The 22,985-nt window shown below is 44.3% G+C and overlaps 1 protein-coding gene across 1 annotated transcript; it reads right to left on the bottom strand.

Moving 5' to 3' along the window:
* Positions 1-12,332: 12,332 nt before the first annotated feature.
* On the bottom strand, positions 12,333-22,522 carry LOC124022345 (glypican-6-like). Its single transcript, XM_046337268.1, has 3 exons — positions 22,395-22,522; positions 22,010-22,185; positions 12,333-12,960 (listed from the first exon to the last, which is right to left on the bottom strand). The coding sequence occupies exons 1-3, from the start codon at positions 22,520-22,522 to the stop codon at positions 12,755-12,757; spliced, it is 510 nt and encodes a 169-aa protein (XP_046193224.1). The 3' UTR covers positions 12,333-12,754.
* Between the last annotated feature and the right edge of the window lie 463 nt (positions 22,523-22,985).

The following is a 22,985-nucleotide window of genomic DNA, read 5'->3' as shown; positions in this document are numbered from 1 at the left end:
TAGTGTAATGCTGCAATGCACTGTGGGAATAACGTCTCGATCCACCCCGACTAGTGTAATGCAGCAGCAGTGCACTGTGGGAATAACGTCTCGATCCACCCCGACTAGTGTAATGCAGCAGCAATGCGCTGTGGGAATAACGTCTCGATCCACCCCGACTAGTGTAATGCAGCAGCAGTGCTCTGTGGGGAATAACGTCTCGATCCACCCCGACTAGTGTAATGCAGCAGCCGACTAGTGTAATGCAGCAGCAATGCACTGTGGGAATAACGTCTCGATCCACCCCGACTAGTGTAATGCAGCAGCAGTGCACTGTGGGAATAACGTCTCGATCCACCCCGACTAGTGTATTGCAGCAATGCGCTGTGGGAATAACGTCTCGATCCACCCCGACTAGTGTAATGCAGCAGCAGTGTGCTGTGGGAATAACGTCTCGATCCACCCCGACTAGTGTAATGCAGCAGCAGTGTGCTGTGGGAATAACGTCTCGGTCCACCCCGACTAGTGTAATGCAGCAGCAGTGCGCTGTGGGGAATAACGTCTCGATCCACCCCGACTAGTGTAATGCAGCAGCAGTGTGCTGTGGGAATAACTTGATGCTATTAAAATGTGCTCCTCACTTCTCCCTTTAAAAACATAGACCTTTAAGTGCCAAATTAAAACGTAGTACCTCGTCTCTCTGTCGGACAAGACATCACATCAAACACTATTAAAAGTATTAAAACTCAAATAGATCAAACCAATAACCATGATGGTAGATCTCTTTTGGGATAGTTATTTTTAAAAAAGCCAAACATTGATACTCTGCCGTAACTGCCCAACTGGGCAACTGAATAGACCAAAAATCCGTTTTGCCCTTCAAACACAGTCCCATGTGAATGTTTTCCCATTTCTCCACATGACAATATGTTTTTTATTTTTTATTTTTTTAAATTTTACCTTTATTTTACTAGGCATTTTACTAGATTTGTACCTTGTCAGCACGGGGATTTGAACATGCAACCTTTCGGTTACTAGTCCAACGCTCTAACCACTAGGCTACCCTGCCGCCCCATGTGATGACGTCTGTAAACCATCCCAGTGAGGTGCAGAAGCTGGTATGATGTATGACCTGGGGGAGGGGCATTATTTCAGGAAGCAGAATATCATGACTGAGTGGTTTGAAGTTAGTATGATGTATGACCTGGGGGAGGGGCATTATTTCAGGAAGCAGAATATCATGACTGAGTGGTTTGAAGTTAGTATGATGTATGACCTGGGGGAGGGGCATTATTTCAGGAAGCAGAATATCATGACTGAGTGGTTTGAAGTTAGTATGATGTATGACCTGGGGGAGGGGCATTATTTCAGGAAGCAGAATATCATGACTGAGTGGTTTGAAGTTAGTATGATGTATGACCTGGGGAGGGGCATTATTTCAGGAAGCAGAATATCATGACTGAGTGGTTTGAAGTTAGTATGATGTATGACCTGGGGAGGGGCATTATTTCAGGAAGCAGAATATCATGACTGAGTGGTTTGAAGTTAGTATGATGTATGACCTGGGGAGGGGCATTATTTCAGGAAGCAGAATATCATGACTGAGTGGTTTGAAGTTAGTATGATGTATGACCTGGGGGAGGGGCATTATTTCAGGAAGCAGAATATCATGACTGAGTGGTTTGAAGTTAGTATGATGTATGACCTGGGGGAGGGCATTATTTCAGGAAGCAGAATATCATGACTGAGTGGTTTGAAGTTAGTATGATGTATGACCTGGGGGAGGGGCATTATTTCAGGAAGCAGAATATCATGACTGAGTGGTTTGAAGTTAGTATGATGTATGACCTGGGGGAGGGGCATTATTTCAGGAAGCAGAATATCATGACTGAGTGGTTTGAAGTTAGTATGATGTATGACCTGGGGGAGGGGCATTATTTCAGGAAGCAGAATATCATGACTGAGTGGTTTGAAGTTAGTATGATGTATGACCTGGGGAGGGGCATTATTTCAGGAAGCAGAATATCATGACTGAGTGGTTTGAAGTTAGTATGATGTATGACCTGGGGAGGGCATTATTTCAGGAAGCAGAATATCATGACTGAGTGGTTTGAAGTTAGTATGATGTATGACCTGGGGGAGGGGCATTATTTCAGGAAGCAGAATATCATGACTGAGTGGTTTGAGCGAAGACATAAGATACATCTCATTATGCTGCATGTTTAAATAGAAATAACTTGACAATAAATAAAAAAATATATGTACTTGTGTAGGAACCTCTAAATAATCATATTTGATTGGTTTCGAACATAATATATATTTTTTTAAATTAATATTGTGTACTTTTTTGTTGTTGCCTCAAGGAAACGTTGTGCAGGGAAATAAAGACGTGATGTAAAATGATGGCCTTGGTCACTGTGTTTCTGCCCACAGATCCACTGATAATAACAGACAATGGATGGCCTCCACTGATAATAACAGACAATGGATGGCCTCCACTGATAATAACAGACAATGGATGGCCTTGGTCACTGTGTTTCTGCCCACAGATCCACTGACAATAACAGACAATGGATGGCCTCCACTGATAATAACAGACAATGGATGGCCTCCACTGATAATAACAGACAATGGATGGCCTCCACTGATAATAACAGACAATGGATGGCCTCCACTGATAATAACAGACAATGGATGGCCTCCACTGATAATAACAGACAATGGATGGCCTCCACTGATAATAACAGACAATGGATGGCCTCCACTGATAATAACAGACAATGGATGGCCTCCACTGATAATAACAGACAATGGATGGCCTCCACTGATAATAACAGACAATGGATGGCCTTGGTCACTGTGTTTCTGCCAACAGATCCACTGATAATAACAGACAATGGATGGCCTCCACTGACAATAACAGACAATGGATGGCCTCCACTGATAATAACAGACAATGGATGGCCTTGGTCAATGTGTTTTTGCCAACAGATCCACTGACAATAACAGACAATGGACTCCGAGTCATTCTATGGGTGAAAGGAGCCTCGTTGTCCAGGTAGGATCGTCCCCCTCTCATAGTGACAGAGAGGAACAACAGACCACAGAATCAGGTTTAAAATATATGAACAACTTGTCATTTTGTTTCATGAAAAGACTGCTTGTTTCTACAACAAAAAAAGTGAATCAATAAATGTTCAGAAAAAAACAAAAAACAAAAACATATTTTCTTTGGTGTTACAGTACCCTTATGGCACAGCGCTGCCCTGAAGCAACAACAAGCCTTTCTGTCTGTGGGGAGGACGGAGTTTAAATGTTTATTGATACACTATCAGAAAGGCTAAATCATCCCCAAGTAAATGAACAACATAACTGTGTGTAGTAGAAGGATGATAATAATATTTCTGACCACAACAACAGGATGTAGAATTACACTCTATTCCCCGCGGGCTCGATTCAGACGCACACCTTTACTATGGGACAGAGAGGAACGGACTGAGGACCCACAAGCCTCCTGGTCTCTAGGGCTGAGTCCCAAATTACACTCTATTACACACACCTTTACTATGGGACAGATAGGAAAGGACTAAAGACCCACAAGCCTCCTGGTCTCTAGGGCTGAGTCCCAAATTACACTCTATTACACACACCTTTACTATGGGACAGAGAGGAAAGGACTAAAGACCCACAAGCCTCCTGGTCTCTAGGGCTGAGTCCCAAATTACACTCTATTACACACACCTTTACTATGGGACAGAGAGGAAAGGACTGAGGACCCACAAGCCTCCTGGTCTCTAGGGCTGAGTCCCAAATTACACTCTATTACACACACCTTTACTATGGGACAGAGAGGAAAGGACTGAGTCCCAAATTACACTATTACACACACCTTTACTATGGGACAGAGAGGAAAGGACTAAAGATCCACAAGCCTCCTGGTCTCTAGGGCTGAGTCCCAAATTACACTCTATTACACACACCTTTACTATGGGACAGAGAGGAAAGGACTAAAGACCCACAAGCCTCCTGGTCTCTAGGGCTGAGTCCCAAATTAAACTCTATTACACACACCTTTACTATGGGACAGAGAGGAAAGGACTGAGTCCCAAATTACACTATTACACACACCTTTACTATGGGACAGAGAGAAAAGGACTGAGGACCCACAAGCCTCCTGGTCCCTAGGGATCTAAGATCTCTGGTTGCCTGTTTAGTGCTCTAATGGGGAGCTGATCTCTGGCTCCCTGTTTAGTGCTCTAATGGGGAGATTGAACTCTGGTTCCCTGTTTAGTGCTCTAATGGGGAGATCTCTGAACTCTAATGGAGTGCTCTAATGGGGAGATGAATGGGGAGATGAACTCTGGTTCCCTGTTTAGTGCTCTAATGGGGAGTTGATCTCTGGCTCCCTGTTTAGTGCTCTAATGGGGAGTTGATCTCTGGCTCCCTGTTTAGTGCTCTAATGGGGAGCTGATCTCTGGCTCCCTGTTTAGTGCTCTAATGGGGAGTTGATCTCTGGCTCCCTGTTTAGTGCTCTAATGGGGAGATGAACTCTGGTTCCCTGTTTAGTGCTCTAATGGGGAGCTGATCTCTGGCTCCCCGTGTAGTGCTCTAATGGGGTGTCATTTGGGACATGTGCCTGGTTGCTACCTGAGAGCTCCTCCATAGTGACAGGATGTGGTAGAAGCCCAGGCCCTTAGTTATTAAAGGGACAGGATGTGGTAGGAACCCAGCCCAGCCTCTTAGTTAAAGGAACAGGATGTGGTAGGAACCCAGCCCAGCCTCTTAGTTAAAGGAACAGGATGTGGTAGGAACCCAGCCTCTTAGTTAAAGGAACAGGATGTGGTAGGAACCCAGCCTCTTAATTAAAGGAACAGGATGTGGTAGGAACCCAGCCTCTTAGTTAAAGGGACATGATGTGGTAGGAACCCAGCCCGGCCTCTTAGTTAAAGGAACAGGATGTGGTAGGAACCCAGCCCAGCCTCTTAGTTAAAGGAACAGGATGTGGTAGGAACCCAGCCTCTTAATTAAAGGAACAGGATGTGGTAGGAACCCAGCCTCTTAGTTAAAGGAACAGGATGTGGTAGGAACCCAGCCTCTTAGTTAAAGGAACAGGATGTGGTAGGAACCCAGCCTCTTAGTTAAAGGAACAGGATGTGGTAGGAACCCAGGCCCTTAGTTAAAGGAACAGGATGTGGTAGGAACCCAGGCCCTTAGTTAAAGGAACAGGATGTGGTAGGAACCCAGGCCCTTAGTTAAAGGAACAGGATGTGGTAGGAACCCAGGCCCTTAGTTAAAGGAACAGGATGTGGTAGGAACCCAGCCCAGCCTCTTAGTTAAAGGAACAGGATGTGGTAGGAACCCAGGCCCTTAGTTAAAGGAACAGGATGTGGTAGGAACCCAGGCCCTTAGTTAAAGGAACAGGATGTGGTAGGAACCCAGCCCAGCCTCTTAGTTAAAGGAACAGGATGTGGTAGGAACCCAGCCCAGCCTCTTAGTTAAAGGAACAGGATGTGGTAGGAACCCAGGCCCTTAGTTAAAGGAACAGGATGTGGTAGGAACCCAGGCTCTTAGTTAAAGGAACAGGATGTGGTAGGAACCCAGCCTCTTAGTTAAAGGAACAGGATGTGGTAGGAACCCAGCCTCTTAGTTAAAGGAACAGGATCTGGTAATTACCCAACGTTAATCCCCTAAATAGATGACCTTCTCTCTCTCTATCGTGAAAAAAATCAAATGTTTCCTGCCATTTTTCTCAACAGCTGGAGTCTAGCGAATATAAAAACTAATTTATCATCCTAAGACGTGAGAACTTTATTAAACTTTAGCAATTGTGCAATTAACTGAGAGGAGCGAGACCATGGGAGAGGCTGCTCTGTGTCCCAAATAGAGCCCTATTCCCTATATATAGTGCACTACTGTTGACCAGGGACCTATAGAACCCTATTCCCTATATATAGTGCACTACTTTAGACCAGGGCCCTATAGAACCCTATTCCCTATATAGTGCACTACTTTAGACCAGGGCCCTATAGAACCCTATTCCCTATATATAGTGCACTACTTTAGACCAGGGCCCTATAGAACCCTATTCCCTATATAGTGCACTACTTTAGACCAGGGCCCTATAGAACCCTATTCCCTATATAGTGCACTACTTTAGACCAGGGCCCTATAGAACCCTATTCCCTATATAGTGCACTACCTTAGACCAGGGCCCTATAGAGCCCTATTCCCTATATATAGTGCACTACTGTTGACCAGGGACCTATAGAACCCTATTCCCTATATATAGTGCACTACTGTTGACCAGGGACCTATAGAGCCCTATTCCCTATATAGTGCACTGCTTTAGTCCAGGGCCCTATAGAACCCTATTCCCTATATAGTGCACTACTTTAGACCAGGGCCCTATAGAACCCTATTCCCTATATAGTGCACTACTTTAGACCAGGGCCCTATAGAACCCTATTCCCTATATAGTGCACTACCTTAGACCAGGGCCCTATAGAGCCCTATTCCCTATATATAGTGCACTACTGTTGACCAGGGACCTATAGAACCCTATTCCCTATATATAGTGCACTACTGTTGACCAGGGACCTATAGAGCCCTATTCCCTATATAGTGCACTGCTTTAGTCCAGGGCCCTATAGAACCCTATTCCCTATATATAGTGCACTACTGTTGACCAGGGACCTATAGAGCCCAATTCCCTATATAGTGCACTGCTTTAGTCCAGGGCCCTATAGAACCATTATCCCTATATAGTGCACTACATTCGACCAGGGCCCTATAGAATCATATTCCCTATATAGTGCACTACATTCAACCAGGGCCCTATAGAATCATATTCCCTATATAGTGCACTACATTTGACCAGGGCCCTATAGAATCATATTCCCTATATAGTTCACTACTTTAGACCAGGGCCCTATAGAGCCCTATTCCCTATATATAGTGCACTACTTTAGACCAGGGCCCTATAGAACCCTATTCCATATATATTACACTACTACTTTAGACGAGGGCCCTATAGAACCATATTCCCTATATATAGTGCACTACTTTAGACCAGGGCCCTATAGAACCCTATTCCCTATATATTACACTACTTTAGACCAGGGCCCTGTAGAACCCTATTCCCTATATAGTGCACTACTTTAGACCAGAGCCCTATGGAACCCTATTCCCTATATATAGTGCACTACTTTAGACCATAGCCCTATAGCAGCACTATGTAGAAAACAGGGTGTCTTGTGGGATGTAGACCTGCTCTGTTCTAGAACAGTAACAACATCAATGGACTTCACAGCAGGAAAACATGGTTGACTGGCTGATGTGTTGTGTAGCTGGTGGGTAGAAAACAACAGTCTTTCTGTGTCTCTGACCCTGTCATGCTGACTCCAAATTATTCTGATACAGTGGAACATTCATTCACTGTTTCTCTCTCTCTGTCTGTTGTGGGAGGATGTAGGTCCTAACAGAACCTTCTCTGTCTGTTGTGGGAGGATGTAGGTCCTAACAGAACCTTCTCTGTCTGTTGTGGGAGGATGTAGGTCCTAACAGAACCTTCTCTGTCTGTTGTGGGAGGATGTAGGTCCTAACAGAACCTTCTCTGTCTGTTGTGGGAGGATGTAGGTCCTAACAGAACCTTCTCCCTCTGTTGTGGGAGGATGTAGGTCCTAACAGAACCTTCTCTGTCTGTTGTGGGAGGATGTAGGTCCTAACAGAACCTTCTCTGTCTGTTGTGGGAGGATGTAGGTCCTAACAGAACCTTCTCCCTCTGTTGTGGGAGGATGTAGGTCCTAACAGAACCTTCTCCCTCTGTTGTGGGAGGATGTAGGTCCTAACAGAACCTTCTCCCTCTGTTGTGGGAGGATGTAGGTCCTAACAGAACCTTCTCCCTCTGTTGTGGGAGGATGTAGGTCCTAACAGAACCTTCTCTGTCTGTTGTGGGAGGATGTAGGTCCTAACATAACCTTCTCTGTCTGTTGTGGGAGGATGTAGGTCCTAACAGAACCTTCTCTCTGTTGTGGGAGGATGTAGGTCCTAACAGAACCTTCTCTGTCTGTTGTGGGAGGATGTAGGTCCTAACAGAACCTTCTCTCTCTGTTGTGGGAGGATGTAGGTCCTAACAGAACATTCTCTCTCTGTTGTGGGAGGATGTAGGTCCTAACAGAACCTTCTCTCTCTGTTGTGGGAGGATGTAGGTCCTAACAGAACATTCTCTCTGTTGTGGGAGGATGTAGGTCCTAACAGAACCTTCTCTGTCTGTTGTGGGAGGATGTAGGTCCTAACAGAACCTTCTCCTCTGTTGTGGGAGGATGTAGGTCCTAACAGAACCTTCTCTCTGTTGTGGGAGGATGTAGGTCCTAACAGAACCTTCTCTGTCTCTTGTGGGAGGATGTAGGTCCTAACAGAACCTTCTCTCTGTCTGTTGTGGGATGATGTAGGTCCTAACAGAACCTTCTCTGTCTGTTGTGGGAGGATGTAGGTCCTAACATAACCTCCTCTGTCTGTTGTGGGAGGATGTAGGTCCTAACAGCACCTTCTCTGTCTGTTGTGGGAGGATGTAGGTCCTAACATAACCTTCTCTGTCTGTTGTGGGAGGATGTAGGTCCTAGCAGAATCTTGTCTGTTGTGGGAGGATGTAGGTCCTAACAGAACCTTCTCTGTCTGTTGTGGGAGGATGTAGGAACTAACAGAACCTTCTCGGGGTTCTCTATTTCTTTTCTGTTCTGTTCATTTTGAAGGTTTCATAATTCTGCTTTACAAAGAAAGACAAATATAATCTCATGTATTTTTAAATTCATCATCATCATCATCATCATCATCATCATCATCATCATCATCATCATCATCATCATCATCATCATCGCTCTAAATTGTGTTCTCATTCTGTCTCTCCAGGAGAGAAAGAGCATGTTGTTGTTCAGTCAGAGTTAAGGGGAGAAGCAGTTGGTTGGTTTGGAGAAAAGGGGAGAAGCAGTTGGTTGGTTTGGAGAAAAGGGGAGAAGCAGTTGGTTGGTTTGGAGAAAAGGGGAAGAGAAGAGAAGAGCAGAACAGAATAGAGCAGAACAGATTAGAATAGAGCAGAATAGAGCAGAACAGATTAGAATAGAGAAGAGCAGAACAGAATAGAGCAGAACAGATTAGAATAGAGCAGAATAGAGCAGAACGGATTAGAACAAAGCGGAACAGAACAGATTAGACAGAGCAGAGCAGAACAGATTAGAGCAGAAGAGATTAGAATAGAGCAGAACAGATTAGAACAAAGCGGAACAGAACAGATTAGACAGATTAGAGCAGAACAGATTAGAGCAGAACAGATTAGAGCAGAACAGATTAGAACAAATTAGAACAGATTAGAAAAGAGCAGAACAGATTAGAGCAAAACGGAACAGAACAGATTAGAGCAGAACAAAGCAGAACAGATTAGAGCAGAACAGATTAGAACAGATTAGAATAGAGCAGAACAGATTAGAGCAGAATAGATTAGAACAGATTGGAACAGAACAGATTAGAACAGATTAGAATAGAGCAGAGCAGATTAGAATAGAGCAGAACAGATTAGAGAAGAACAGATTAGAGCAGAACAGAGCAGAACAGATTAGAACAGAGAAGATTAGAACAGATTAGAACAGAGCAGATTAGAACAGATTAGAGCAGAGAAGATTATAACAGATTAGAGCAGAACAGATTAGAACAGAGAAGATTAGAACAGATTAGAACAGAGCAGATTAGAACAGAGAAGATTAGAACAGATTAGAACAGATTAGATTAGAGCAGAACAGATTAGAATAGAGCAGAAGAGATTAGAATAGAGCAGAACAGATTAGAACAGAGCAGAATAGAGCAGAACGGATTAGAATAGAGCAGAACATATTAGAACAGATTAGAATAGAGCAGAACAGATTAGAGCAGAACAGATTAGAATAGAGCAGAACAGAGCAGAACAGAGCAGAACAGATTAGAATAGAGCAGAACAGATTAGAGCAGAACAGAGCAGAACAGATTAGAGCAGAACAGAGCAGAATAGAGCAGAACAGATTAGAGCAGAACAGAGAAGAACAGAATAGAGCAGAACAGATTAGAATAGAGCAGAACAGATTAGAGCAGAACAGAGCAGAACAGATTAGAGCAGAACAGATTAGAATAGAGGAGAACAGATTAGAATAGAGGAGAACAGATTAGAATAGAGCAGAACAGATTAGAATAGAGCAGAACAGATTAGAGCAGAACAGATTAGAATAGAGCAGAAGAGATTAGAATAGAGCAGAACAGATTAGAACAGAGCAGAATAGAGCAGAACGGATTAGAATAGAGCAGAACATATTAGAACAGATTAGAATAGAGCAGAACAGATTAGAGCAGAACAGATTAGAATAGAGCAGAACAGAGCAGAACAGAGCAGAACAGATTAGAATAGAGCAGAACAGATTAGAGCAGAACAGAGCAGAACAGATTAGAGCAGAACAGAGCAGAATAGAGCAGAACAGATTAGAGCAGAACAGAGAAGAACAGAATAGAGCAGAACAGATTAGAATAGAGCAGAACAGATTAGAGCAGAACAGAGCAGAACAGATTAGAGCAGAACAGATTAGAATAGAGGAGAACAGATTAGAATAGAGGAGAACAGATTAGAATAGAGCAGAACAGATTAGAATAGAGCAGAACAGATTAGAGCAGAACAGATTAGAGCAGAACAGAGCAGAACAGAACAGAACAGATTAGAACAGAGAAGATTAGAACAGATTAGAACAGAGCAGATTAGAACAGATTAGAGCAGAGCAGATTATAACAGATTAGAGCAGAGCAGATTATAACAGATTAGAGCAGAACAGATTAGAACAGAACAGATTAGAACAGAACAGATTAGAACAGAGAAGATTAGAACAGATTAGAACAGAGCAGATTAGAACAGATTAGAATAGAGCAGAACAGATTAGAACAGAGCAGAATAGAGTAGAACGGATTAGAATAGAGCAGAGCAGAACATATTAGAATAGAGCAGAAGAGATTAGAATAGAGCAGAACAGATTAGACAGAGCAGAGCAGAACAGATTAGAGCAGAACAGATTAGAGCAGAACAAATTAGAACAGAACAGATTAGAACAGATTAGAATAGAGCAGAACAAATTAGAGCAGAACAGATTAGAGCAGAACAGATATAGAATAGAGCAGAACAGAGCAGAACAGATTAGAATAGAGCAGAACAGAGCAGAACAGAGCAGAACAGATTAGAGCAGAACAGAGCAGAACAGATTAGAGCAGAACAGATTAGAGCAGAACAGAGAAGAACAGATTAGAACAGAACAGATTAGAATAGAGCAAAACAGATTAGAGCAGAACAGAGCAGAACAGATTAGAACAGATTAGAATAGAGCAGAACAGATTAGAATAGAGTAGAATAGAGCAGAACAGAGCAGAACAGATTAGAATAGAGCAGAACAGAGCAGAACAGATTAGAGCAGAACAGAACAGATTAGAACAGAGAAGATTAGAGCAGAGCAGATTATAACATATTAGAGCAGAGTAGATTAGAACAGATTAGAAGAGAGAAGATTAGAACATATTAGAACAGAGCAGATTAGAACAGATTAGACCAGAGCAGATTAGAACAGATTAGAGCAGAACAGATTAGAACAGAGCAGATTAGAACAGATTAGAGCAGAGCAGATTAGAACAGATTAGAGCAGAACAGAGCAGAACAGATTAGAACAGAATAGAATAGAGCAGAACAGATTAGAATAGAGCAGAACAGATTAGAATAGAGCAGAACAGAACAGATTAGAATAGAGCAGAACAGATTAGAATAGAGCAGATTAGAACAGATTAGAATAGAGCAGATTAGAACAGATTAGAATAGAGCAGAACAGATTAGAATAGAGCAGAACAGAACAGAACAGAGAAGATTAGAACAGATTAGAACAGAGCAGATTAGAACAGATTAGAATAGAGCAGAACAGATTAGAATAGAGCAGAACAGATTAGAATAGAGCAGAACAGATTAGAATAGAGCAGAACAGATTAGAATAGAACAGAACAGAACAGATTAGAATAGAGCAGAACAGATTAGAATAGAGCAGAACAGATTAGAATAGAACAGAACAGAACAGATTAGAATAGAGCAGAACAGATTAGAGCAGAACAGATTAGAGCAGAGCAGAACAGAGCAGAACAGATTAGAATAGAGCAGAACAGATTAGAATAGAGCAGAACAGATTAGAGCAGAACAGATTGGAGCAGAGCAGAACAGAGCAGAACAGATTAGAATAGAGCAGAACAGATTAGAATAGAGTAGAGCAGAACAGATTAGAACAGAGCAGAGCAGAGCAGAACAGATTAGAGCAGAACAGATTAGAATAGAGCAGATTAGAGCAGAACAGATTATAATAGAGCAGAACAGATTAGAATAGAGCAGAACAGAGCAGAACAGATTAGAACAGAACAGATTAGAACAGAGAGATCTTTGGGGACAAAGCAGGATGCAGCACTCACAACACTCCTCAGTCTACTACAGTATACTACTGTCACCATATCTCTTCATGGTGGGGATCCAAAAGGGTTGTCCTGTTCTGGTTCCGTTTAGAGAACACTAACAGTTAGTATGACGACCGGCTGGCTGGCTGTCTGATTGGTGCCAGAGTCAGAGTAGCAGTAATGTCCTGGTGTTCTCTCAGGCCAGCTGGTATTATCTCTTGGACCAGGACGGGGCTGTGAGAGAGAGGGTCAGGAGCAGGGGTAATGTCCTGGTGTCCTCTCGGGCCAGCTGGTATTATCTCTTGGACCAGGACAGGGCTGTGAGAGAGAGGGTCAGTAGCAGGGGAGAGGGTCTGGAGGGATGTGGGGCGTTGCCTGATGCAGCAGAAGCTCGCTCATCACTCCTGTCTGCTCCCACCACGGGGGCCTCTGGACCCACAAACACAAACTCTGTGGTACATCCCTCTGTACAGCCACTGCTGCTGCCGCTGCCCTCGTCACCTGGAGAGAGCAGAGGAGAGGAGACAGACAGACAGACAGACAGACAGAGAGAGAGAGGAGACAGACAGACAGACAGAGAGAGAGAGAGGAGACAGACAGACAGACAGACAGACAGACAGACAGACAGACAGACAGACAGACAGACAGACAGACAGACAGACAGACAGACAGACAGACAGACAGACAGACAGACAGACAGACAGACAGACAGACAGACAGACAGACAGACAGACAGACAGACAGACAGACAGACAGACAGACAGACAGACAGACAGACAGACAGACAGACAGACAGACAGACAGACAGACAGACAGACAGACAGGAGTGCGGTTCCAAACAGACTCAAAGAACAGATAGTTGACTGTCTGAAAGTTTTCTGGGCCATATCCCTGCCTTGTTGTCACGGCCAGTGTTATTCAAAGCCCCTAATGATGTCTGTCTCACTTTGCAGGTGGATGTTTATTGTCCTGGAGGCAGAGCTGAGCGATCTCCACAGGACGGTAAAGTCAAAATTGAAAGAAATAAAAAATAAAAAAATGCTTTTTGGTTGTAATGAGGCAATGCAGACAGAAAAATGTCATATTACTATAATATGAGGTTGAAATAACACTGAAAATTGTTCAATTATCATAATGTCCTTTTAGTGTAAGCATTTCAGCCTGTTCAGGTGGAAATTAGTTTTTAATTTTTTTTAAAAGTTTTTCACCCACAGTATGGTATCACAATTTGATCTGATTATTCTGACCAATTATTCTGACCACATATTTTATTTGCATACGTATCCTCCTACTTTGAAGGGGTTTATAAATAATAGATTTATTTAAAAAACAAAAGTACATGTCGTTCTTGGTGCTGGACAACGGTCTTTAACAGAGGCTGGAGTATCCAGGTCACGTCCAACAGTCTCCTGAGGGGCAGTCAAGAGTCTCCTCTCTACCATCAGTCCCTCTCCTCTCTACCATCAGCCCCTCTCCTCTCTACCATCAGCCCCTCTCCTCTCTACCATCAGCCCCTCTCCTCTCTACCATCAGCCCCTCTCCTCTCTACCATCAGCCCCTCTCCTCTACCATCAGGCCCTCTCCTCTCTACCATCAGCCCTCTCCTCTCTACCATCAGCCCCTCTCCTCTCTATCAACAGCCCCTCTCCTCTCTACCATCAGCCCCTCTCCTCTCTACCATCAGCCCCTCTCCTCCATCTACCATCAGCCCCTCTCCTCTCTACCATCAGCCCCTCTCCTCTCTACCATCAGCCCCTCTCCTCTCTACCATCAGCCCCTCTCCTCTCTACCATCAGCCCCTCTCCTCTCTACCATCAGCCCCTCTCCTCTCTACCATCAGGCCCTCTCCTCTCTACCATCAACCCCTCTCCTCTCTACCATCAGCCCCTCTCCTCTCTACCATCAGCCCCTCTCCTCTCTACCATCAACCCCTCTCCTCTCCTCTCTACCATCAGCCCCTCTCCTCTCTACCATCAACCCCTCTCCTCTCCTCTCTACCATCAGCCCCTCTCCTCTCTACCATCAGCCCCTCTCCTCTCTAATATAGCCCCTCTCCTCTCTAACATCAGCCCCTCTCCTCTCTACCATCAGCCCCTCTCCTCTCTACCATCAGCCCCTCTCCTCTCTACCATCAGGCCCTCTCCTCTCTACCATCAGGCCCTCTCCTCTCTACCATCAGCCCCTCTCCTCTCTACCATCAGCCCCTCTCCTCTCCTCTCTACCATCAGCCCCTCTCCTCTCTACCATCAGCCCCTCTCCTCTCCACCATCAGCACCTCTCCTCTCTACCATCAGCCCCTCTCCTCTCTACCATCAGGCCCTCTCCTCTCTACCATCAGCCCCTCTCCTCTCTACCATCAGCCCCTCTCCTCTCTACCATCAGGCCCTCTCCTCTCTACCATCAGCCCCTCTCCTCTCTACCATCAGCCCCTCTCCTCTCTATCAACAGCCCCTCTCCTCTCTACCATCAGCCCCTCTCCTCTCTACCATCAGCCCCTCTCCTCTCTACCATCAGCCCCTCTCCTCTCTACCATCAGCCCCTCTCCTCTCTACCATCAGCCCCTCTCCTCTCTACCATCAGCCCCTCTCCTCTCTACCATCAGCCCCTCTCCTCTCTACCATCAGCCCTCTCCTCTCTACCATCAGCTCCTCTCCTCCCTACAATCAGCCCCTCTCCTCTCTACCATCAGACCCTCTCCTCTCTACCATCAGCCCTCTCCTCTCTACCATCAGCTCCTCTCCTCTCTACCATCAGCCCCTCTCCTCTCTACCATCAACCCCTCTCCTCTCTACCATCAGCCCCTCTCCTCTCTACCATCAGCCCCTCTCCTCTCTACCATCAACCCCTCTCCTCTCCTCTCCTCTCTACCATCAGCCCCTCTCCTCTCTACCATCAACCCCTCTCCTCTCCTCTCTAACATCAGCCCCTCTCCTCTCCTCTCTACCATCAGGCCCTCTCCTCTCTACCATCAGCCCCTCTCCTCTCTACCATCAGCCCTCTCCTCTCTACCATCAGCCCCTCTCCTCTACCATCAGCCCCTCTCCTCTCCTCTCTACCATCAGGCCCTCTCCTCTCTACCATCAGCCCCTCTCCTCTCTACCATCAGTCCCCTCCTCTCTACCATCAGCCCCTCTCCTCTCTACCATCAGCCCCTCTCCTCTCAACCATCAGGCCCTCTCCTCTCTACCATCAGCCCCTCTCCTCTCTACCATCAGCCCCTCTCCTCTCTACCATCAGCCCCTCTCCTCTCTACCATCAACCCCTCTCCTCTGTCACACTGATCTCAGCCTCCTCTCTACCATCAGCCCCTCTCCTCTGTCACACTGATCTCAGCCTCCTCTCTACCATCAGCCCCTCTCCTCTCTACCATCAGCCGCTCTTCTCTGATTTTGACAGTGTGTTATATAGACTGATTTAGACAGTGTGTTATATAGACAGTTTGTTATATAGACTGATTTAGACAGTGTGTTATATAGACTGATTTAGACAGTGTGTTATATAGACTGATTTAGACAGTGTGTTATATAGACAGTGTGTCATATGGACAGTGTGTCATATAGACTGATTTAGACAGTGTGTTATATAGACTGGTTTAGACAGTGTGTTATATAGACTGATTTAGACAGTGTGTTATATAGACTGATTTAGACAGTGTGTTATATAGACTGATTTAGACAGTGTATTATATAGACTGATTTAGACAGTGTGTCATATAGACAGTGTGTTATATATACTGATTTAGACAGTGTGTTATATAGACTGATTTAGACAGTGTGTTATATAGACTGATTTAGACATTGTTATATAGACTGATTTAGACAGTGTGTTATATAGACTGATTTGGACAGTGTGTTATATAGACAGTGTGTCATATGGACTGATTTAGACATTGTGTTATATAGACAGTGTGTTATATAGACTGATTTAGACAGTGTGTCATATAGACAGTGTGTTATATAGACAGTGTGTTATATAGACTGATTTAGACAGTGTGTTATATAGACTGATTTAGACAGTGTGTTATATAGACTGATTTAGACAGTGTGTGATATAGACAGTGTGTGATATAGACAGTGTGTTATATAGACAGATTTAGACAGTGTGTTATATAGACTGATTTAGACAGTGTGTCTTATAGACTGATTTAGGCAGTGTGTCATGTAGACAGTGTGGTATATAGACTGATTTAGACAGTGTGTCATGTAGACAGTGTGTTATATAGACTGATTTAGACAGTGTGTCTTATAGACTGATTTAGACAGTGTGTCATGTAGACAGTGTGGTATATAGACTGATTTAGACAGTGTGTCATGTAGACAGTGTGTTATATATATACTGATTTGAGACAGTGTGTTATATAGACAGTGTGTTATATAGACTGATTTAGACAGTGTGTTATATAGACTGATTTGAGACAGTGTGTTATATAGACAGTGTGTTATATAGACTGATTTAGACAGTGTGTTATATAGACTGATATGTGTCTTATAGACTGATTTAGGCAGTGTGTCATGTAGACAGTGTGGTATATAGACTGATTTAGACAGTGTGTCATGTAGACAGTGTGTTATATATACTGATTTAGACAGTGTGTTATATTGACTGATTTAGACAGTGTGTTATATAGACAGATTTAGACAGTGTGTTATATAGACTGATTTAGACAGTGTGTTATATAGACATTTAGACATTGTGTTATATAGACTGATTTAGACAGTGTGTTATATAGACTGATTTAGACAGTGTGTTATATAGACTGATTTAGACAGTGTGTTATATAGACTGATTTAGACAGTGTGTCTTATAGACTGATTTAGACAGTGTGTCATGTAGACAGTGTGGTATATAGACTGATTTAGACAGTGTGTCATGTAGACAGTGTGTTATATAGACTGATTTAGACATATATACTGATTTAGACAGTGTGTCATATAGACTGATTTAGACAGTGTGTTATATAGACAGTGTGTTATATAGACTGATTTAGACAGTGTGTTATATAGACTGATTTAGACAGTGTGTTATATAGACTGATTTAGACAGTGTGTCTTATAGACTGATTTAGACAGTGTGTCATGTAGACAGTGTGGTATATAGAATGATTTAGACAGTGTGTCATGTAGACAGTGTGTTATATAGACTGATTTAGACAGTGTGTTATATATACTGATTTAGACAGTGTGTCATATAGACTGATTTAGACAGTGTGTTATATAGACAGTGTGTTATATTGACTGATTTAGACAGTGTGTTATATAGACTGATTTAGACAGTGTTTTATATAGACAGATTTAGACAGTGTGTTATATAGACTGATTTAGACAGTGTGTTATATAGACTGATTTAGACAGTGTGTCATATAGACAGTGTGTTATATAGACTGATTTAGACAGTGTGTTATATAGACTGATTTAGACAGTGTGTCATATAGACAGTGTGTTATATAGACAGTGTGTTATATAGACTGATTTAGACAGTGTGTTATATAGACTGATTTAGACAGTGTGTTATATAGACTGATTTAGACAGTGTGTTATATAGACTGATTTAGACAGTGTGTCTTATAGACTGATTTAGACAGTGTGTCATGTAGACAGTGTGGTATATAGACTGATTTAGACAGTGTGTCATGTAGACAGTGTGTTATATAGACTGATTTAGACCGTGTGTTATATATACTGATTTAGACAGTGTGTCATATAGACTGATTTAGACAGTGTGTTATATAGACAGTGTGTTATAAAGACTGATTTAGACAGTGTGTTATATAGACTGATTTAGACAGTGTGTTATATAGACTGATTTAGACAGTGTGTTATATAGACTGATTTAGACAGTGTGTCATGTAGACAGTGTGGTATATAGACTGATTTAGACAGTGTGTCATGTAGACAGTGTGTTATATAGACTGATTTAGACCGTGTGTTATATATACTGATTTAGACAGTGTGTCATATAGACTGATTTAGACAGTGTGTTATATAGACAGTGTGTTATATAGACTGATTTAGACAGTGTGTTATATTGACTGATTTAGACAGTGTGTTATATAGACTGATTTAGACAGTATGTCTTATAGACTGATTTAGACAGTGTGTCATGTAGACAGTGTGGTATATAGACTGATTTAGACAGTGTGTCATGTAGACAGTGTGTTATATAGACTGATTTAGACAGTGTGTTATATATACTGATTTAGACAGTGTGTCATATAGACTGATTTAGACAGTGTGTTATATAGACAGATTTAGACAGTGTGTTATATAGACAGATTTAGACAGTGTGTTATATAGACTGATTTAGACAGTGTGTTATATAGACTAATTTAGACAGTGTGTCATATAGACAGTGTGTTATATAGACTGATTTAGACAGTGTGTTATATAGACTGATTTAGACAGTGTGTCATATAGACAGTGTGTTATATAGACAGTGTGTTATATAGACTGATTTAGACAGTGTGTTATATAGACTGATTTAGACAGTGTGTTATATAGACTGATTTAGACAGTGTGTTATATAGACTGATTTAGACAGTGTGTCTTATAGACTGATTTAGACAGTGTGTCATGTAGACAGTGTGGTATATAGACTGATTTAGACAGTGTGTCATGTAGACAGTGTGTTATATAGACTGATTTAGACAGTGTGTTATATAGACTGATTTAGACAGTGTGTTATATAGACTGATTTAGACAGTGTGTTATATAGACTGATTTAGACAGTGTGTTATATAGACTGATTTAGACAGTGTGTTATATAGACTGATTTAGACAGTGTGTTATATAGACTGATTTAGACAGTGTGTCATATAGACTGATTTAGACAGTGTGTTATATAGACAGTGTGGCATATAGACTATAGAGAGAATTGAGCCCTATTCCCTATGGGCCCTGGTAGAGCACTACAGAGAGAATAGAGCCCTATTCCCTATGGGCCCTGGTAGAGCACTAAAGAGAGAATAGAGCCCTATCCCCTATGGGCCCTGGTAGTGCACTACAGAGTGAATAGAGCCCTATTCCCTATGGGCCCTGGTAGTGCACTACAGAGAGAATAGAGCCCTATTCCCCATGGGCCCTGGTCAAGGTAGTGCACTACAGAGAGAATAGAGCCCTATTCACTATGGGCCCTGGTAGTGCACAACAGAGAGAATAGAGCCCTATTCCCTATGGGCCCTGGTCAAGGTAGTGCACTACAGAGAGAATAGAGCCCTATTCCCTATGGGCCCTGGTAGTGCACAACAGAGAGAATAGAGCCCTATTCCCTATGGGCCCTGGTAGTGCACTACAGAGAGAATAGAGCCCTATTCCCTATGGGCCCTGGCCAAGGTAGTGCACTACAGAGAGAATAGAGCCCTATTCCCTATGGGCCCTGGTAGAGCACTAAAGAGAGAATAGAGCCCTATTCCCTATGGGCCCTGGTAGTGCACAACACAGAGATTAGAGCCCTATTCCCTATGGGCCCTGGTAGAGCACTACAGAGAGAATAGAGCCCTATTCCCTATGGGCCCTGGTAGAGCACTAAAGAGAGAATAGAGCCCTATCCCATATGGGCCCTGGTAGTGCACTACAGAGAGAATAGAGCCCTATTCCCTATGGGCCCTGGTCAAGGTAGTGCACTACAGAGAGAATTGAGCCCTATTCCCTATGGGCCCTGGTAGAGCACTACAGAGAATAGAGCCCTATTCCCTATGGGCCCTGGTAGAGCACTAAAGAGAGAATAGAGCCCTATCCCTTATGGGCCCTGGTAGTGCACTACAGAGAGAATAGAGCCCTATTCCCTTTGGGCCCTGGTCAAGGTAGTGCACTACAGAGAGAATTGAGCCCTATTCCCTATGGGCCCTGGTAGAGCACTACAGAGAGAATAGAGCCCTATTCCCTATGGGCCCTGGTAGAGCACTAAAGAGAGAATAGAGCCCTATCCCCCTATGGGCCCTGGTAGTGCACTACAGAGTGAATAGAGCCCTATTCCCTATGGGCCCTGGTAGTGCACTACAGAGAGAATAGAGCCCTATTCCCCATGGGCCCTGGTCAAGGTAGTGCACTACAGAGAGAATAGAGCCCTATTCCCTATGGGCCCTGGTAGTGCACAACAGAGAGAATAGAGCCCTATTCCCTATGGGCCCTGGTCAAGGTAGTGCACTACAGAGAGAATAGAGCCCTATTCCCTATGGGCCCTGGTAGTGCACAACAGAGAGTAGAGCCCTATTCCCTATGGGCCCTGGTAGTGCACTACAGAGAGAATAGAGCCCTATTCCCTATGGGCCCTGGCCAAGGTAGTGCACTACAGAGAGAATAGAGCCCTATTCCCTATGGGCCCTGGTAGAGCACTAAAGAGAGAATAGAGCCCTATTCCCTATGGGCCCTGGTAGTGCACAACAGAGAGATTATAGCCCTATTCCCTATGGGCCCTGGTCAAGGTAGTGCACTACAGAGAGAATAGAGCCCTATTCCCTATGGGCCCTGGCCAAGGTAGTGCACTACAGAGAGAATAGAGCCCTATTCCCTATGGGTCCTGTTCAAGGTAGTGCACTACAGAGAATAGAGCCCTATTCCCTATGGACCCTGGTAGTGCACTACAGAGAGAATAGAGCCCTATTCCCTATGGGCCCTGGTCAAGGTAGTGCACTACAGAGAGATTAGAGCCCTATTCCCTATGGGCCCTGGTCAAGGTAGTGCACTACAGAGAGAATAGAGCCCTATTCCCTATGGGCCCTGGCCAAGGTAGTGCACTACAGAGAGAATAGAGCCCTATTCCCTATGGGTCCTGTTCAAGGTAGTGCACTACAGAGAGAATAGAGCCCTATTCCCTATGGACCCTGGTAGTGCACTACAGAGAGAATAGAGCCCTATTCCCTATGGGCCCTGGTCAAGGTAGTGCACTACAGAGAGATTAGAGCCCTATTCCCTATGGGCCCTGGTCAAGGTAGTGCACTACAGAGAGAATAGAGCCCTATTCCCTATGGGCCCTGGTCAAGGTAGTGCACTACAGAGAGATTAGAGCCCTATTCCCTATGGGCCCTGGTCAAGGTTAGTGCACTACAGAGATATTAGAGCCCTATTCCCTATGGGCCCTGTTCAAGGTAGTGCACTACAGAGAGAATAGAGCCTATTCCCTATGGGCACTGGTCAAGGTAGTGCACTACAGAGAGAATAGAGCCCTATTCCCTATGAGCCCTGTTCAAGGTAGTGCACTACAGAGAATAGAGCCCTATTCCCTATGGGCACTGGTCAAGGTAGTGCGCTACAGAGATTAGAGCCCTATTCCCTATGGGCCCTGGTCAAGGTTAGTGCACTACAGAGAGATTAGAGCCCTATTCCCTATGGGCCCTGGTCAAGGTTAGTGCGCTACAGAAGAATAGAGCCCTATTCCCTAAGGGCCCTGGTCAGGTAGTGCACTACAGAGAGATTAGAGCCCTATTCCCTATGGGCCCTGGTCAGGTAGTGCGCTACAGAGAGAATAGAGCCCTATTCCCTAAGGGCCCCTGGTCAGGTAGTGCACTACAGAGAGAACAGGGTACCGTTTGGAACACAAGAGGCGGCTGACTTACTGGAGTCCTGAAAGAAGATGTCGTTGCCGTTGTAGGCGTTTCTCAGCTTGTTGGTCATCACTCTGAGTGTCATGATCTGTTGGCGAATCAGAGTGTCCGGTCTAGTGATGTCCACCGCCACCTCTGGGTTGTTCAGCTGGTTGGTGAGGCCGTCCTTTACCACCTCAGGAAAATACCTGGGAGGATTACAACAATGCCGGTTAAGAAACATCTCTGAGGAAGACATGTCAAAAGACAATCACATTTCATTTGGCAGGAAATTATTCAATTATCTGGATCGTATAGGCGTTCTCCATCACTCAGAGAGCAGCTGTCGGTGGTCCTGAAGAGGTTCTCCATCACTCAGAGAGCAGCTGTCGGTGGTCCTGAAGAGGTTCTCCATCACTCAGAGAGCAGCTGTCGGTGGTCCTGAAGAGGTTCTCCATCACTCAGAGAGCAGCTGTCGGTGGTCCTGAAGAGGTTCTCCATCACTCCAGAGAGCAGCTGTCGGTGGTCCTGGAAGAGGTTCTCCATCACTCAGAGAGCAGCTGTCGGTGGTCCTGAAGAGGTTCTCCATCACTCCCAGAGAGCAGCTATCGGTGGTCTCAGAAGAGGTTCTCCATCACTCAGAGAGCAGCTGTCGGTGGTCCTGAAGAGGTTTGCCTCCATCACTCAGAGAACGCCGGTGGTCCTGAAGAGGTTCTCCATCACTCAGAGAGCAGCTGTCGGTGGTCCTGAAGAGGTTCTCCATCACTCAGAGAGCAGCTGTCGGTGGTCCTGAGGTTCTCCATCACTCAGAAGAGAGCAGCTGTCGGTGGTCCTGAGGAGGTTCTCATCATTCAGAGAGCTGTGGTGGTCCTGGAGAGGTTCTCCATCACTCAGAGCGGCTGTCTTTGGTCCCTGAAGAGATTTCATCACTCAGAGAGCAGCTGTCTTTGGTCCTGAAGAGGTTCTCCATCACTCAGAGAGTAGCTGTCGGTGGTCCTGAAGAGGTTCT

Source organism: Oncorhynchus gorbuscha, unplaced genomic scaffold (assembly GCF_021184085.1).
Source record: "Oncorhynchus gorbuscha isolate QuinsamMale2020 ecotype Even-year unplaced genomic scaffold, OgorEven_v1.0 Un_scaffold_1351, whole genome shotgun sequence".
Lineage (NCBI taxonomy): Eukaryota > Metazoa > Chordata > Actinopteri > Salmoniformes > Salmonidae > Oncorhynchus > Oncorhynchus gorbuscha.
The sequence above is the reverse complement of the archived record's forward strand: the minus strand, read 5'-3'. Positions and strand labels throughout refer to the sequence as shown.